The sequence below is a fragment of the Jaculus jaculus genome, chromosome 4 (genome assembly GCF_020740685.1).
Source record: "Jaculus jaculus isolate mJacJac1 chromosome 4, mJacJac1.mat.Y.cur, whole genome shotgun sequence".
Taxonomy (NCBI): domain Eukaryota; kingdom Metazoa; phylum Chordata; class Mammalia; order Rodentia; family Dipodidae; genus Jaculus; species Jaculus jaculus.
The window spans coordinates 125537735-125556421 of NC_059105.1; the positions used below are offsets into that span (position 1 = coordinate 125537735).

The following is an 18687-nucleotide window of genomic DNA, read 5'->3' on the forward strand; positions in this document are numbered from 1 at the left end:
ATACCTCATATACATCAGAATATAGTATAAGAAAATTAGATCAACATCAACATGAATAAATTTTCAAAATAAATGAGCAAAAATGCAATTTTCAGAATACAGCTAAGAGGATGTCAATAGTGTAACAATTAAAAACACAAGACTAAATATTTATAGATGCACACATATGCTGTAAAGTTATACAAAAACCATGTACAGAAAGAATACACATCAATTTCAGAACAGTGTTACCTACAGGAAGGAGAAAATAGACAAAAGTGATAAATACAAAGGGGGCTTTAACTCTACCATGTCAAAATTACAAAAAAGATTTGAAACAAATATAGTATGCTAACATTGTTAGATCTGATGGTGTTACAGGTACCTATAATAGTATCTTCTATGCTTTACAATTTTGATGTATTTCATTATATTTTATAATAAAAGTGAAAGCACACACAGATAAAGATTGGAGTGCAGCTACAATTTTCACATTAAATCATTAGGCATACTAAAAAACACAGATTTCCTTTCCTAAAATGACAATAAATATTAACAGGAAATGTTACAGAATAGGCAATATGCATGTTTGTAAAGTACCCATTGGTCATTATAAGAAAATTATAATATGACTAAAAAACAGGATTTCAATACTACTACTTTAAAATTTTTTTCAGTTAACTCAAAGGATCTAACTTCAACCACATTCAGGGTTTCCTTGCTTTGATTCCCCACCCCCAAGGTAGGGTCTCACTCTTTGCTCAGGCTGACCTGGATTCACTATGTTGTCTCAGGGTGGCCTCGAACTCACAGTGATCCTCCCACCTCTGCCTCCAAGTGCTGGGATTAAAGGCATGAGCCACCATGCCCCGCTGCTCTGAATATTTTAACAATCTCAATTTTCTTTTAAGCCCTTTCTTTCAAATGTGAGCACAGAAGAGAACCTGCTGTTAAATAAAACTAACACGTTGTATTCTAATACAAACAGTTGCTCCCTTCAAAGACAGTGATAGATTGTTGCCAGTATAAGAACTTTCACTTTCAGCCAGAAACTTTCAAATTGGAAGGTAAATACACATGGTCTCTAACTTTGTTTACCAGGTTGGTTTTTTTTTTTTTTCTTCTTGTCAGGAAAGCATATCCAACTAGGTCAGAACACTAGCGAAATGAAGTCTTTTAAGTTAAAGACAGATGACTACTTGCCTGCTGTTTCTGATATGCAGTGTTTGGATTTATCTTTGATTCCAAGAGTAGTGATCCTGAAAGATTAAAAAAAACATTAATCTCAACTTACAAAAATTTTGAAAACACCTCACAAATTTTTCATGTCTCTTTATCCAGCTAAACATATGAAGCAACAAAATATATTCTAATTTTCATTTTCTCTCCAAATCCAAGCTACATGTTTAACTTATAATTATTAAGATGCATAATATTTCATCCCATCTTTATATGCCCTTTATTTCAACAAAAGTTGTTTCATTGCATGTCCTGTCTAACAAAACACATTCACAAAGATCAAGAGAAGTAGTTACTAAACAAATTACACTGCTGCATTTATTTTTTTCCTAACCCTAAAAACAAAAGGATACCTAATGGAGAAATGAATGTGATAGGCCTGGCAAGGTGACACATGCCTTTGAATCCCAGCACTTGAGATGTAGAAGGAGGAGGATGGATTACCATGAGTTCGAAGCCACCCTGACAACTCCATAGTGAATTCCAGGTCAGCCTGGGCTAGAATGGACTTTACCATGAAATACCAAATAATAATAATAATAAAAAGAAAAAAGGAATGTGACAATTGAAGACAAAAGGTAAAACTCAAGAAGTACAAATTTTGTTAAGAATAAATCTAAGACTGTTAGTCTAAGTAAGATCCACACCCCGATCGGGACATTCTGAATATGCAGTAAAAAGTGTCTTTATATGGTTCTTTATTTGTTAATGTTATTAAATACTTCACAGGCCTCATACAGTTAAGAATTGTGAGTTTGGTGTCCTAACTTGCTGAGCTTAAGGGAGATCCACCTTTTCATAGTACCCTCCAAAGGCAGCCTGAAGGCATACAATACTAAAGACGTGCTTGTGCGGGCATGTATCGTGGCAACAGTCGGTTATAACTCCAAAAGGTGCGTTTTGGTTTTCCCAAGCACCTGTCGACTGCAGCAACCAAAGGCCGGTAAAACCTAAAGAAAAGGTACTCAGTAAAGTTTCACTAGACACGTAACGGAAAGGAATGTGCCCGCAGGTGGGAGGTGTCAGCTCCGGGGCTAGCGGGGCCTCGGTGGGACTCTTCCGACTTCCTCCCACTCTCACGCTGAGCCTTGGCCGGGAGCAGAGGTTGGGGAGGAAGGAGTCAAGTTCTTAATAAGGGATGAGGCGGGGGAACTGCGAAGCCGCGGCCGTCGACGGAGGGGAAATCCAGGCAGAACAGTTTGTTTTGATCTGGAGGACCACACGCCGTCCCGAGGGGGCCGAGAGAGCACGGGCCGGCCCGCGCCTCGAGGCTCCCCCGGCCGAAGGTTCCCATCGCCTTACCGTCGGACTCGGCGCGGACGAGCAGCGACATCCCCTTGAGCTCCTCGACGTACGTGGACGAGACGTGCCCCGTGCCGCGGTCGTCCCACTGCCGGTCTTCGTTCAGGGTATAGACCTTCACCCGCCGCCGCGTGTCCGACATGGTGGCTGCGGTCCCCACCACTGCGGCCGCCGCCTCGTCGCTCACCTCGTCCGCACCCCTCACTCCCGAGAGGCAGAGGCGGCGGCGGCGGCGGCGGCGGCGGTGCTGGTGGCGACGGCGGTGGCTGAGGCTCTGGAAAGGCCCAACTTCACCATGGCTCCAAAGGTTCGGCCGCGAGAAGGGTGACAAAAGCCACCGAGACGCCTTCCCCCGGAGCCTCCGTTAGCCCTCACTCCGCCCTTGCACACACTCTCTCTCCCCTTCCTTTGCGCCCCAGAGCGCGGTGGCTCCCCGCCGCCGCCGCCGCCGCCGCCGCCGTAACTACTACAGATCGGCCATCTTGTAACCCGACTCTCTGTCTTTCTCTTCCTCTTCCAGTAGGCTCGCACGGGCTGTCCTCGCAGGGGCTACGGCGGCCGACGAGCCCAAGGCACGCACCTCTACCTCTGTACGCGCTTCCCGAGCCAAAAATGCTCGGTGCTCTCGCGAGGAGGACGCGAAAAGGTGAGAAGGCCTGCGAGGGGACTTCCTCCTCTTTCGGCCCCACCTCCTGGCTCCAGATCTCGGTTGGGGCCGGAAGTTCTCGCGAGATTTCCCAGTCTGCGCCTTGGTAGACTTCTGTGAATTGCAGTGGAGGTTTAGTGTCCAGTTGTGGGTTTGCGGTCTAGGTCTGAGAGCAAAACCAAGCCAGTCTGAGAAGTCCGAACCCTTGAATATAACTGACCAGAAGCAAAGTTGCGGGAGTTGCACACGCACTGATTGTTGGGGACTCAGCCTGTTAAGGGAGTGAGAAAAAAGCTCCAGCTGCTTTCTGCAAGATGGAACTAAGGTGTTCCTTGACCACTAGGTCTCGGGCAATTCTATTGTTCTGGAGGAGTTTTGACTATTTCCTGTTTCCCGCCAGAGCATCCACCGCTTCCTACTAGCTGCCTGCAGGGAAGCATAGCTTCTGCTTCATGAAGATATATTCGTGTGTGTAACATCAGAAAGTAAGGGAAAGGGGGGACCACCCTTCCTAGAGAGCGCTGTTTTGATAACTCGAGTCGGCCAGAGTTCTCATCTCCATCACTACATCACTGAATAATCTAAAGGGTCCTCTGCATTCGCGTTATTACACCCTGCAGGGACTGCTCGGAGTTTGAGGTGTAGTTCCATCTTATTCTTTTGTCTAGGTGTCGGTCTTTTACAACAACCCCTAAACCTAAAACATAAGTGCGAGGTGTGCTCATTGACCCATAGTGCATTTTGGGAGTTGTAGTCATCAGTAGCCTCCTCAAAATGTGCTTATGTTTTGCCCTGCACTGTGTCATACATGATAAGTGCTACGTTAGAAGTGTATGTGTGTATTTCAAAATTTGATACATAAATATTTTTCTTTGAAAAGTGGGAATAGCCGGGCGTGGTGGCGCACGCCTTTAATCCCAGCACTCGGGAGGCAGAGGTAGAAGGATCACCATGAGTTCGAGGCCACCCTGAGACCACATAGTGAATTCCAGGTCAGCCTGAGCCAGAGTGAGACCCTACCTCGAAAAACCAAAAAAAGAAAAAAAGAAAAGTGGGAATAGAGCTAGAGAGATGGCTTAATAGTAAAACATTTGCCTGCAAACCCAAAGGACCCAAATTCGATTCCCTAGGGTCCAGGTAAGGCGAATGTGCAAGGTGGCACATGCGTCTGGAGTTCATTTGCTGTCATTGGCAGAGGTAGGAGGATCACCATGAGTTCAAGGCTAGCCTGAGATTACATAGTGATTTCCAGGTCAGCCTGGGCTAGAGCAAGACCCTGCCTCAAAATAAAATAAAAGTAGAAGGTAGACCAGTGTGCCAGGCACTCAGGAGACTAAGGTAGGAAGATCGTTGTGAGTTCTAGACCAGCGCTGGACTACAGAATGAGTTTCAGATCAACTGGCTAGATTGAGGCACTACCTTGAAAAACAAACAAAAAGGGCTGGAGAGATGGTTAAGGTGTTTGCCTGCAAAGCCAAAGGACCTCGGTTCCATTCAGACCCACATAAGCCATATAACAAGGTGGTTCTTGCATCTGGAGTTTGTTTGCAGTGGCTGGAGGGCCTGGCACACATCCTCCACCACCACCACCCCACCCCCCCACCCCACCCACCCCCGTGTATCTGCCTCTTTCTCTCTCTGAAATAAATAAAATTTAAAAAAGAAAAAGAAAAACAAATTTTAAAAAAGTAGATGTGAAGGAGAATAGGAGAAAAGTAACTTCTTTTTTAAGTACTTTCAGTTAGAGATTGAGACCCAGAGAGAATTAGGAAATACCACCTCCCCATGGCACAAGAATGGAACTCTTGGGCTGGGGAAATGACTTAGCAGTTAAGTCAATTGTGAAGCCTAAAGACCCAGGTTCAACTCCCCAGTACCCACATAAGCCAGATACATCTGGAGTTCATTGGTGCTGGCTGGAGGCCCTGGCATGCCCATTCTCTGTTTGCCTCTTTCCCTCCCTCTCCCTCTCTGTGGTAGTTTGAATAGATGGCACCCACCATGTTCAGTTTTATTACAATTTGTGATTTAGATCTGCAGCCAACTGACTGGAGAAGGTGATTATTCCAACCATAAGGTGGTGGTGGTGGATTTTAGGTTCCAATCTAAAGATATGCAAAGTGCCTAGTTCCACCTGGAGTTCCTGAAGTATGTTGTGTGGCTTTTGGTATGGTTCTCTCTGCTTGGACCTATGAAAGCAGGGCCAGCTTCTGCCATTCTGGAACTTCCCCTGGATCTGTAAGCTTCAATAAATCCCTTCTTCCAAACTGTGCCTGATCTGGAAGTTCATCTCAGTAAACCTGAAATTGTCTGTTACTCTCTCAAATAAATATTTTTCAAACAAAATAGAACTTATGGCAGAAATAATGGAACACCTGTCTGATAAAAACTGATCTACAGCACCCCCCCCCCCAATTGCCCACAGTCTAGCACTACCTAGGTGGGCTGGCTTGGGTCTTCCTTCCAAATCTACAAACCAACTGGGTCTTCCCCTTGCATATATAAAAGCTCTCATATTCTTCCTGCCTGAGCCTTTTTTCTTTCTGCTTATATACATGTTGAGTTTAATTTTCCCTTGTCTGGGGCAACTCTTCTGCTTACCTCTGCATTATAGTTTGGGACAACTTCTCACTTTACTTTAAGCCATATGTAAAGTGGTGCAAGCAGCTGGAGTTTGCAGCAGCTGGAAGCCCTGGCATGCCCATTCCCTGTCTGTCTCTGCTGGCAAATAAAAATGTAAAATATTAAAAAATAAAATATAAAACAGTTGCATCTATGGGGGATATACGTTCAAACTACCACACCTGGCTACACAACTTTTGAGCCAAGTGTTATTTCTAAGCCATATCCTTCCATTAATAAACCAACCCCTTGCCTACTCCTCAGAACAGACCTTGAGAAGAGTATAGTTGAAGCTCTTGGTGACTGATTCAGAGAACTGAAAAAATGCACACAAAATAGCCGACGTGGTGTCTCACACCCTTAATCTCAGCACTCAGGAGGCAGAGGTAGGAGGATCACCATGAGTTCAAGGCCACCCTGAGACTACAGAGTAAATTCTAGGTCAGCCAGAGCTAGAATGAGACGCTACTTCAAAAAACCAAACAAACAAAAACACCAAAAGCAAAGAAGCAAGAACTTTTAATGACACAGCAAAGGAAGACACTGCAAGGGAGCAAAAGGCTACTTGAGCTGCATTGCTACTTGGAGCTTCTTTTTGGGGGGTCTAGGAGAGAGAAGCTGGTTGCTATGGTTTTGATCCCTGTTTGAATGGACAGGATTGTGTTATGTAAGCTTTACTGTTCAAGTCCTTTCCCATGTTGCATTTCCTGTTAATCACTTTTTCATGTTATTTTATTTTATTTTTTGGTTTTTCGGGGTAGGGTCTCAATGTAGGACCCCCAAAACGGGGACCCCATGCTCTGCCCGGATATGGCGATACCCCTAATCACTCACGAGAAGCGGTCTTGATGTGAACTGCAAAAGGATTTTATTCCAAGCGCACTGGGGCCCACAGTCGTACACCACACAGGGGTGGAGGACTGAGCCCCGAATGCAGGAATGGGACAGTTATTATAGGATTTCTAACAAAGCCTTTGCATTAGACCAATCATTTTTTAACATCAGGAGCCTGCGGGGTGCGAGCCAGTCAGTTTGTGCCACTTCATAGTTTCTAAGCCAATTAGTTTAAATTGCTCAAGCCCCCCATGGACCAATCAGTTTCCTATGACCTCAGTGGTCAGCATTTGCGCGGGTCCTTGGGTGGGGGTAGCAAAGTGTGGTCTAAGGCAGGCTGCTACGGCTTACGGTGCGGGCTACTAAGGCTTACGGTGTGGGCTATTAAGGCTTATGGTGCAGGCTATTTACAGAAACCAAATAAGCGGTTCATTTCATTACTCATTTCCCATCCTTGAGGGCTATCTCACACCCTTTTTACCTAGTTTTATATTAGGAGCGGGCTCTGATAATGAGAAGAGGGATTCTTCACTTGCTTCCAACAGAGAATAAAGCCTGGAATTTGAGGTATGCAGGGGCCTGCTTAAGCTCCTCTTTGGAACATGATAGTATTTCTGGGCCTCTGAATTCTTGGGCCTTTCATTTCCCACTTTTTCTTTTGTTAATAGTTCTAATCCTAGAACTTGGAAGGACTAAATGTAAGCTTCCTCTTTGCCCTGAAGGCGCTTGTATTGTTGTCTAAGTACCATGATCTGTACCATGCTCACTCGTTCTCTAACAAAAGTAAAAATCTTATTAAGTATGCAAGGCCCAACTGAAAGCATCAGGAGCAAAACCATTAAGGGTCCCATCAGGGTGGAAAGCAGAGTAGTCATCCAAGGGGACTTGTTGAACCATCCCTCAAACCATCCTTGGTCAGTTTCCCTCTCCCTTCGACGTTTTTCTAGTCTTTCCCTGCGTTTGCTCATGAAGTCTCTGATAGCTCCTGAGTGATCTACATAAAAGCAACATTCTTCCTTTAAGGCTGCACATAATCCACCTTCTTTTAGGAACACTAGGTCTAATCCCCTCCGGTTTTGTAGGACCACTTCAGATAAGGAGGTCAGGGACTCCTCAAGATTACTAACAGATTTCTCTATAGCTTGGAGATCCTCATTTATGACAGCATGTAGTTCACCAAGCCCTCTTTCTAATTGTTGTGGTCCTGTGACCAGGGCTGTGGTCCCTGTCCCCACACCGGCAGCTATCCCTAAGCCAAGTATGACTGCTAGGGTAAGGGTCACAGGCTCCCTTTTGGATCGGGTGGGATGATAGTCATATTCATCGATGACTACTTCCTCAGGATGATAGTAAACCCAGGGGACAAGCTGGACCATTATACAGAAATTTTTGGATGGGTTAAAAACTGAGGTAGAAACACAGGGAGTTAGCCCAGTATCACATGCCCACCACCTGTTATACCCTGGCACTAGATATTGGTTGTCTGAGGTCTGACTATAGGTCAGAGTAACATTACAAAGATGTTGGTGGGACCGGGGGGGGGGGGGGCTTTCCTATACATGCCCCCCTTCCTGAGACCTCTGGGAGAGTCAACTTGTTTTTGGTTCCCCAGGAACACCGGCTATTATGTTCTTTAGTCACATTAAACTCTCCCATAGTTGCCATCCCCTCATAGTAGGGTGGTCCTGAGGATAAACAAAGCCAGCAGGCAGAGGTAACTTTGGGGTTGGTGGCATTTATGGCAAGGAAGGCCCCTTGGATAAGGTTAAAGAGCCTCTGTCCTGTCCCTGTGTGGGGCTTCCAAGAGTGGGCTAGTCAAAGTGGTTCTAGCGATCGTTATGCGACGGGTCTTGGCTGCCGCTGTGGGTGGGAGCTTGGACAATGCCACTTTAGGGGGTCCCTGTTCTACTAGAACTTTATTAGGTCCTACTGGTCTTGGGGTGGGAGGCTCTATCTTAAGTCGTATAGTAAAGGTTAGACCCTTATCGCATTCTGACATATGAAACCTGAGTCCCCAAGTTTTTCCTTTTATCCAGTTTCGGGACTCTCGACCTTGGGGGATGAAAGAGATGCTGAGAGGAACTGCTTTTTTTCCATCTAATCCTTCCTAAACAGTGACCAGGTCCCAGGAGGAAACTGGGTGCCAGTAGGTATTGCCTGTAGTCTCACAACCCCAGTATTTAAAGTAGAACTGTTTTACGCCTCCAGAACTTCATTTAGAAGTTCGGGGACAGACATAAAATGGAGTATGCTGCATCCTACGTTGGGCTAGCCCAGAGCTGCACCCCGGGTTGTCTGCCATGTATTGGCCTTGGGAGACGACCCCTTGTGTGAGTGCCCGCTTAGCCACATGAGAGTGGACTTCTCTGGGGACCTCCTCTGGGGTGAGCTCTGGGATATCCCAAAATTCTAACCCGGCTACCAGGGCACATACGTCTGGGGTCAGGACAGGCCACCAAGTCCAGGGGGTGCTTCCCTAGTTGCAGTCCATATTGTATCCCCCATCTGAGAAAGCACTTGCCAAGTCAACTTTTGGGGGGCATGGGGATTGGAGGCATCACCTAGCTGGAGAAGGAGAAGCCACACAGCGAAGCCTAAGTTTAAGGGGATTGTCTGTCCTCTCGGCCTGCCATTTGGGGCCCAGCGGCGGAGCGGGCTTGATGTGAGATGCATGGATTCAGGCGGGTATTCCTTCAAGTTTCACGGCCGTTGGAGTGGTCAGTAGGTCGAGGTAGGGGCCCTTCCACCGAGTCTCAAGGTTTCCTGCGCAGTGGCGTCTAACATAGACCGAATCTCCCACCTGGAAGCGATGTGGGACCTGTAAGTCTCCTTCTCCTGAGTAAGCCTCCCAGAGTCGCTTCCACGCTCGTTGTCTCACCCACTCGAGCGCCTTGAGCCTAGAGAACAGAGGCTGGGAAAGCGGCACATCAGTACTATGTATAGAGGTTATTTCTACCAGTGGAGGAGGCCCCCCATATGGCAATTCATAGGGGTCAGTCCAAAGTGTCCGGGTGTGTTTCTGACCCTAAAGAGCACAAGGGGTAGGAGAGCTATCCAATCATTAGCGCCAGTCTCTGCAGTCAATTTGGTGATGGCCTCTTTAATGGTTCTATTCATCCTCTCTACCTGTCCTGAACTTTGGGGTCTGTATGCACAATGTAATTTCCAATCAATCCACAATACTTTGGCCAGTCCTTGACTTACCTGGGCAACAAAGGCTGGACCATTGTCTGATCCTATTACTTTGGGTATCCCAAATCTTGGGAAAATTTCTTCCAGTATTTTCTTAGCCACCACGGTTGAGGTTTCTTTCTTGGTAGGATAAGCCTCTACCCATCCTGAAAAAGTGTCTATGAAAACTAGTAAATACTTATTACCATACTTAGCTGGCTTTGCCTCAGTGAAGTCCACTTCCCAGTGAGCACCTGGGCTGTCTCCTCTTAGCCTCTTCCCGGGAGGCATTCTTGAGGGACTAGCATTGACCATCTGGCAAGGTACACAATGCTTGACTACTGAGCCAACTATCTCTGGCAACCTCAGAATATGGTAAGGAGACGTCTGCAGCAGCTTTTGTAGATGTTTGGTCCCCAGATGGGTTAGGCAGTGTATTTGTTGAATGTACTCTAGTCCCTTCACTTGAGGTAGAATCTCTTTTCCCTCTGAGGTAAAACAGGCCCCCTCCGGAGTTTCGGAGAACTGGCCTAACTTTCTAACTTCTTGCCAATCATCTGGGGTATATCGTTGCTCCCTTTTTTGGTTCTTTGGCTTTTCTATTATGGGCAGAAGGCTGACTCCCTGGGCTGCCTGTTTGGCCACTTGGTCAGCCATCTGGTTCCCTTTAGAGATAAAATCTTTGGGTTTTTGGTGGCCAGGGCAATGTATAATGGCCAGTCTTTTGGGTAGATGTAGAGCTTCTAACAAACTTAGAATTTCTTCTTTGTTTTTAATTTCTTTCCCTGCTGAAGTAAGTAGCCCTCTCTGTTTATAGATGGCCCCGTGTACATGTGCAGTAGCAAAAGCATATCTGCTGTCTGTGTAGATATTCACAGACTTTCCTTCAGCCATAGGGACTGTGTGAGGGCCATGAGTTCAGCCTTTTGTGCTGAAGTTCCTTCTGGCAGACTGCTGGCCCAGACTATTCATGTTCCGTCTACTATCGCTGCCCCAGCCATCCTCTTACCTTCTACAATGTAACTGCACCCATCTGTGAACCAGGTTAATGTTCCTCCGGTCAGTGGGACATCTGTAAGATCCTTTCGGATCCCAGTTTCCTCAACCAGCAGTTGATGACAGTCATGAATCACTGGCTCATCAGTTTCTTCAGGCAGGAGAGTAGCGGAGTTGAGGATGGCAGGTGGGGCAAACGTTATCCTGTCGGTGAGGAGCAGGCTCTGGTAGTGAGTCATACGGGCATTAGTCATCCATTGGTCTGGGGGCTGCCGCACAATGCTCTCCAGGGCATGGGGGGCAATGACAGTTATCCTCTGCCCTAGAGTTAGCTTATCAGCATCTTTGATCAACGTGGATGCCACCACTATGGCTTTTAGACATACAGGCCATCCACTAGCCACAGGGTCAAGTTTCTTTGATAGGTAGGCAACGGGTCTTCTCCATGGCCCTAAGGATTGGGTTAGGACTCCCCAGGCTATCCCCTTACACTCATCTACGTAAAGGGTGAATGGTTTGGTCACATCAGGGAGGGCTAGGGCAGGCGCACTTAATAGTGCCTTTTTGACGGCATCAAACACCCCCTGGTGTTTGGAGGTCCAAGTGAATTTTCCTTTCTCTTTAGTTAGTGGATAGAGGGGGGCTGCTAGGGTTGCAAATCCCAGGATCCATAGTCTGCAGAACCCAGCTGTCCCCAGGAACTCTCTAACTTGTCTGGCTGTAGTTGGAACTGGTATTTGTACTGCAGTCCTCTTTCATGCCTCCGTCAGCCATCTTTGCCCATCCCGCAAGGAGTACCCCAAATACGTTACCTCTCTTTTGCATATCTGAGCCTTCTTAACTGAGGCTCAATAGCCAAGGTCAGTCAGCTCCAGTAGTAACGCTTTTGTACCTTTTAGGCAGTCCTGTTGGGTAGCTCCGGCCAGGAGTAAGTCATCAACATATTGAAGGAGGGTTACCTGGGGGTAATTGGCTAGGTCCCTGTGTAGGGCTTCATCAAAGATGGTTGGGGAGTTCTTGAAACCCTGGGGCAAACGAGTCCAGGTGAGTTTCCCAGTCCTTCATGTGTCTGGGTCTCTCCATTCGAAGGCAAAGAGAGGTTGGCTGTCCAAATGTAATCTTAGGCAGAAGAAAGCATCTTTTAGATCCAACACTGTATACCAAATCCACTCAGGTGGGAGGGCACTAAGGAGGTTGTAAGGGTTTGGGACAGTTGGATGTATGTCCTGTACTCTTTTATTGACTTCTCTTAAGTCCTGTACTGGGCGGTAATCATTGGTCCCGGGTTTTCTAACTGGCAGTAAGGGAGTGTTCCAGGGGGACTGAACTGGTACCAGAATACCTTGTTGAATCAGTCTTAGAATATGGGGCCAAATTCCTTCTCGGGCCTCTCGGATCATGGCATATTGTTTGACTGATACCGGTATAGCACTGGCTTTTAGTTGAATGACCTGTGGGGGTACTTGTTTCGCCAAGCCCATGCCCGCGGTTTCTGCCCAGGCTTGGGGAAATTGTTCTAACCAGGGCTTTAGGTCTTGATCAGGCTCTACCAGGGGAGAGTATAATCAATACTCATTATCTAGTTAGAGAGTCAACACGGTGATGGGTCGACCTCCAGCAGACACTTCTGGTTTTTCTGATTTGAAGGAAATTTGAACACCCATCTTGGTTAATAGGTCCCTACCAAGGAGGGGCACTGGACATTTGGGAATGACTAAGAATGAGTGGGTTACCTGTCCCACTCCCAGGTCAATGGTTCTTCAGGTAGTCCATGAATATTGCCATTGTCCAGTAGCACCCAGCACCCAGGATTTTTTATCTTTTAGTCCTCCCAATGGTTGCAAGAGTACCGAATGTTCAGCGCCAGTGTCCACTAGAAATTTGACTGGCTTCCCCTCCACCTTCAGAGTCACCCTGGGCTCAGGGAGGGGCTCCGAGCCCCATCCTCCCTAGTCTTCATATTCTTCAAGGGTTAGGACCCTAGGTCCTTTGCTGTTCTTCTTAGGGCAGTCTCTTGCCCAGTGCCCTTTCTCCTTGCAACAGGCACATTGATCTCTATCAAGTTAGGTCCTGTTGCCCAGGTTCCCTATCTGCCTAGCGCCTGTCCTAAATTTTCGAATATTTCTCTCTCTTTCTCCTTTTTTTTCTACCACTGTGGCCAGGATCCTGGTCAGATTTTTCTCTTGTCGTCTATTGCGCCTATCCTCCCTTTCTTTTCTCTCTTTCTCACGTCTCTCTTTACGTTCTTCTCTCTCTCTTTCTCTCCTTTGCTCCTTTTCCTCTTCTGTCTCCCTTTTGTAATATACCTTTTCTGCCTCTTTTACTAAATCACACAGCTCAGCTTCCTGTAATCCCTCCAATCTCTGAAGTTTCCTTCTGATATCAGGAGCTGACTGTCCTACGAAAGCTAATGTTACTGAGCCTTTTTGAATCTCAGAGGTGGGGTCAAAGGGTGTGAACCTCCTAAATGCTTCCATGAGCCTCTCAAGAAACACTGAGGGAGACTCCGTTGGCCCCTGCATCACCTCTCTTACCTTGGCCAAATTGGTGGGCCTTCTGGAGGCACCTCGGAGACCCGCCACCAGAGCCTGGCGATAGATTTTCAAGCTCTCCCTACCTTCAGCTGTATTGTAGTCCCAAACAGGGTAAGTCAGAGGGAACCCCATGTTTATCTCATGCTGCAGCTGCGTGGGCCGCCCGTTGGCCCCAGGGACATTTTTTCTGGCCTCTATTAAAATTCTCTCTTGCTCCTCAGTTTTGAAGCGTGTCTGCAACAGCTGCTGGCAGTTGTCCCAAGTAGGCTGATGAGAAAACATAAGAGATTACACCAGCCCTGTGAGACGTTGGGGTTCCTCTGAAATAGGGGGGTGGTTAGCTTTCCAGTTATAAAGATCTGCAGAGGAAAAAGGCCAATATTGGAGGGGTTGTAGTTGGACCCCCAGCATGGGAGGGCCTGACTCGCATGGCGGCAGTGTTACAATTCCGTCTGCTCCCTCCGGGGTAGCGTCTCTCCGGCTCCGCATCCTTGCAGCCGGCCCTCCCATTTCCAGGGACTCAGGAGGAGCGGAGGGAGGAAGCTTGGGTAGGCCAGGAGGCGGAGGCTCAGGAAGGGCAGGGGGCGGAGGCTTGGGAAGGGCGGAGTTTCAGGAAGGGCAGGAGGCGGAGGTTGGGGAAGGGCAAGGGGCCCTCCCGCAGCCCCCAGGAGTAGGTAAGGGGGGGGAGGGGCAGTCTGAGTCTCCAGCCACACCAGGGGCTCCTTGATCTTGGGATAAATGCAAGGGGGAGGTCTGGCTCCCTCAGGAGAGGGCTTTTTTTCATTTTCGAGAGCCAGGACTCTGGAGCTTGGGTTCCTTGGTTTATTCAACCACGGCCTAACACCCGGTGCGAGGTTGTCCACCAAATCCTTCCATGTGAGGATATAAGACTCTTGGTCGGGATGAGAGCCTGGTCCATTCTGAAAAATAATATCTTTAATAGCCAGAATAGTCTCGGCATTAAAGGTTCCTTCTGATGCCATCCGACCTCATAAGTTGGCCACTCAGAGGCACAATACGCCTGCCAGGGTCTCCTTTTAACCTCAACTGACAAATTATGGGCTCTAGACTTAACTTCAGTCCAATGGTCAAGAGTCAAGCTAAGGGGAGTCATCACCTTCTGTCCCATAGCAGAACTATATACAAAGACACAAAAAACAACAACACACACAACTGAGACTAACAGATCCAGACACCAGCGACCCGTCTGTGTCTTCCACAAGCAGGTGAAAGAATTGGATGGCCGCAAAGGAGGAAGCTTCCGCTCTAACAATAGAACTCAGTCCTCTGACCGACAATAGGAGACCACCAGGTGTCCCTGGCTCTCTTCACCTCCCAGGGTGTCCCCCAGGGTGGCAGCCTGTGATCCTCCTAGCACGTCTGCTGATCACTGCCCTCTGGTCCTTATGGCCCAAGAGGGATGGCTGCAAATCAAACCAAACCAAAAGCACGCGTCCCAGAAACCAGATACTCAGAACAAAAAAACACTGGCCAGCACACATTCACTCCAGAGGGGTCCCCCTTACCTCCAAGCCGGTTCTCGGGTGTGTGGCGGGGGGGCTTCAAATCCCGGATGAGCCCCCAGTGTAGGACACCCAAAACGGGGACCCCACGCTCTGCCCAGATATGGCGACACCCCAAATCACTCACAAGAAGCAGTCTTGATGCGAACTGCAAGAGGATTTTATTCCAAGCGCACTGGGGCCCACAGTCGTACACCATGCAGGGGTACAGGACTGCAGAGCCCCGAATGCAGGAATGGGACAGTTTTTATAGGATTTCTAACAAAGCCTGTGCATTAGACCAATCATTTTTTAACATCAGGAGCCCGCGGGGTGCGAGCCAGTCAGTTTGTGCCACTCCATAGTTTCTAAGCCAATTAGTTTAAATTGCTCAAGCCCCCCATGGACCAATCAGTTTCCTATGACATTGGTGGTCAGCATTTGCGCAGGTCCTTGGGTGGGGGTAGCAGAGTGTAGTCTAAGGCAGGCTGCTACGGCTCATGGTGCGGGCTACTAAGGCTGGTCGTTGTGGTGCATGCTTTTAATCCAAGCAGTAGGGAGGTAGAGGTAGGACTGCCATGAGTTTGAGGCCTCCCTGAGAATACAGAGTGAATTCCAGGTCAGCATGGGCTAGAGTGAGACCCTACCTTGAAAAAAAAAAAAAGAGAGAGAGAGAGAAAGAAAAGAAACTGGTTCCCTAGGCTTTGCAGGTAAGTGCGTTAACCACTAAGCCAATTCTCCAGCTCCCCAGTGAATCTTCTAGGAACTAGAATGTGTTTTAGGTGTATACATTTCCTTGATCCCATGGGTTTCTAACTGTATGCAGGAATAAAGGACCTAAACAGGGATCTCTTTGGGTATGACCCTGTGCATGCCCATCTGAAGGCAGTGGCACAGTATATCTATGCTTTACCCCACAAAAGGTACAATCTTCAAAAAGATATTAAAGATCCGCCAAGTGTGGTGGTGCACACCTTTAATCCCAGCACTCAGGAGGCAGAGGTAGGAGGATCACCGTGAGTTCAAAGCCACCCTGAGACTACATAGTGAATTTCAGGTCAGCCTGGGCTAGAGTGAGACTCTACCTAAAAAAGCAATAAATAAATAAATAAATAAATAAATAAATAAATAAATAAAATAATTAATTAATTTAAAAAAATTCCACTCCAAAGGGTATTACTGAAATGATGAGGCTAAGACAGGACTTTATTTTGGGGATTCAAATGCAAATCGCAAACCTGTGCTCGTGTCTATTTTGCTTAAAGAGTTGAAATAAAACAAGACTGAGCTAGGAGTGCTGGCACATGCCTTTAATCCCAGCAACTCAGGAGACTAAATTTGAGGCCAGCCTGAGGCTACATAGTGAATTCCAGGTCAGCCTGAGCTAGAACACCACCCTACATTGAAGAAAAAAAAAAAAAAGACACAGACTGTAACAGAGTGCTAGGGGTCCAGGAAGGTCCTTGAACCCCAAGCCCTAGGTTCATTTCAAATTTTTTTAAATAATTTTTTTAAATTTTTATTTATTTGAGAGCAACAGACAGAAAGTGAAAGAGAGAATGGGCACACCAGGGCTTCCAGCCACTGCAAACGAACTCCAGACACATGTGCCCCCTGGTACATCTGGCTAACATGGGTCCTGGGGAATCGAGCCTCGAACCAAGGTCCTTAGGCTTCACAGACAAGCGCTTAACTGCTAAGCCATCTCTCCAACCCTCATTTCTAATTTTAAAGAATTGAATTAAAAAGACAACTGAGATGGATAATTATTAAATTTTTATATTTATTGAGGGAAGTATGGAGCGAAGCAAAGGCACCAACATGGCTAGAGATCCCATGAGGAAGGCCTGGGGGAAGAAAGCATGGAAAGAAAAAAGAAAGTTCAAGAAGCTCCTGCTATGTGGGAAGCTGGAGGAGATAAAGTAGCCCAAGTGAAGATTAAGGGTAAGGGGTAATCCGGGCAAGCCTAGGGAAAAAACCCACAGCTGGAAGTGCCCAATTGTCAGAGAGCCTACCCTTCCCTTGCAAAGGTATATTGGCTAGTGGCTGTCTCAGGAAGAGGTTAGCCCTGATACCAAGTTTCAGGGGCTGAACTTGACCAACCACAATGTTTAAATCCTGTGAAAGACCGCCCTCCCAGGAGGGATTCTGGTTGTTTGTGGAAAATCAGTCTAGAGGAACTATGCAAGAGATAAGAAGCCAGATCATCTTTGATTTCTAGCGAGTGCAAACTTTCCTGTGCTTTTCACCTTCATGGGTCCAGTCACCCTAACTCTACCTCCCCCTCATCTAGACCCAGAGCTAGCAAGCAGGAAACCAGCTAGAAACAGCTACTGCCAATCTGCCCACCCGGCCCAGTGCAGATCTGTAGAAGCAGAAATCAGGTGAAGGGATTTTCCACTCACCTGAGGCTCCTTACAAAGTCAAGAAACCCAAAGGGGAAGACACCAGGGACCAACTGAACAGCTGCTGAAGATCACAAACGGATCAGCTAAGCAGCTCTAGTACAACTCCAGGCGACCTGCACAGCCTCCCATCCCCCAACCGCCAGTGCTGTGAACCACCAGAGAACTCTTCCACCCCCCAGCTACACAGCATCAAGCACAGTTGATCCAAACACCAGATCCAGCAACCCAAGCAGCCTAACCAAGTCCACATCACAGCAGAGAGGGGATCAAGGTGGGCACTCAGCATAGAAAGATTGGAAGCCATTGCAAAAGATAACAGGGCCTACTTACATAAAACCAGATACATAGGCCTGCACTGGGAGTGCTAATCTCACCTTCTATGTCAGGGCAGGTTATGTGTTAAATTTGATTGATGTATTCTTGGTCAGCTTTACCATTCTCAAATAAGCTGTATTTTGGTGTTGACTATTGTTACCTCTGTGGTTCCTGATTTATAGTGCCTTTTTTTGTTTGTTTGCTTGTTTGTTTTCTGTCATTATTGTAGGCAGGTGCTTACTTGGCCACTGAATACCCTAGAACCCATATCAGACCAGAAATCTCAGCCTCCCAGTTGACAGGATTAAGGGTATGGATCAACACACATTCTTAGAGACTGTGGCTTTATTAGATTATCTGGTGTGGTGGCCTACACCCTTAATCCCAGCACTTGGGAGGCAGAGGTAGGAGAATCGATGTGAGTTCAAGGCCTTCCTGAAACTACCTATGAATTCCAGGTGAAACTGGGCTAGAATGAGACCCTACCTCATAAAACCAAAAACAACAATAAAAAAAGTTTACCTGTTTATTTTTCATTTTTGTTTATTTATTTTTGGTTTTATGATTTATTCTGTTGGTATTTTTATTTATTTAGTTGAGAGCAACAGAGAGAGAAAGAAGCAGATAGAGAAAGAAAGAGAATGCGCACTTCAGGGCCTCCAGCCACTGCAAATGAACTCCAGATGCGTGCAACCCTGTGCATCTGGGTGACATGGGTCCTGGGGAATCCAGCCACGAATAGGGTACTGTACACTTCACAGGCAAGTGCTTAACCGCTAAGCCATCACTCCAGCCCTATTTTTTTTTTTTAAGGTAGGGCCTCACCAGTGCTGGGATAAAAGGTGTGTACTGCCATGCCTTGCCTTATCTATTTTTTTTAAACCTCTACTCTTGCATAAATACCCTGTGCTGGTTTGCATTGAATGTGTATCTTGCTCACTTGAATTTTAGAATTTGCCAGTAATTTGCTCCACCCAGCCTGCTAGAATACTTGCATAACAGGCAAGCCCAACACTTAGGGTCACTTCTGCTGTTATTTTGGGAGTAATATGAGAGTCACATCTGCCATTTTATGTCCCTACCCCAAAGATATATACATTGGATTTATACGTCTAAGAATACTGTAGGTAATTAGAAAA

At 47.0% G+C, this 18687-nt stretch overlaps 1 protein-coding gene across 3 annotated transcripts in view; it reads right to left on the reverse strand.

Moving 5' to 3' along the window:
• Ppp4r3b (protein phosphatase 4 regulatory subunit 3B) overlaps positions 1-3223 on the reverse strand; it is a 107272-nt gene extending 104049 nt beyond the window's left edge. For 2 of the 3 annotated variants that reach the window (XM_045146837.1, XM_004668962.2), the window contains exons 1-2: positions 2521-3222; positions 1183-1238 (exon numbers count right to left, since the gene is read on the reverse strand). In XM_045146837.1, coding sequence (XP_045002772.1) covers positions 1183-1238; positions 2521-2662 — 198 coding nt within the window. In that variant the 5' untranslated portion in view covers positions 2663-3222. Of the gene's footprint in view, positions 1-1182; positions 1239-2520 lie in introns of all 3 variants that reach the window. The other variant, XM_045146836.1, reaches the window with a different exon arrangement.
• Positions 3224-18687: the final 15464 nt, after the last annotated feature.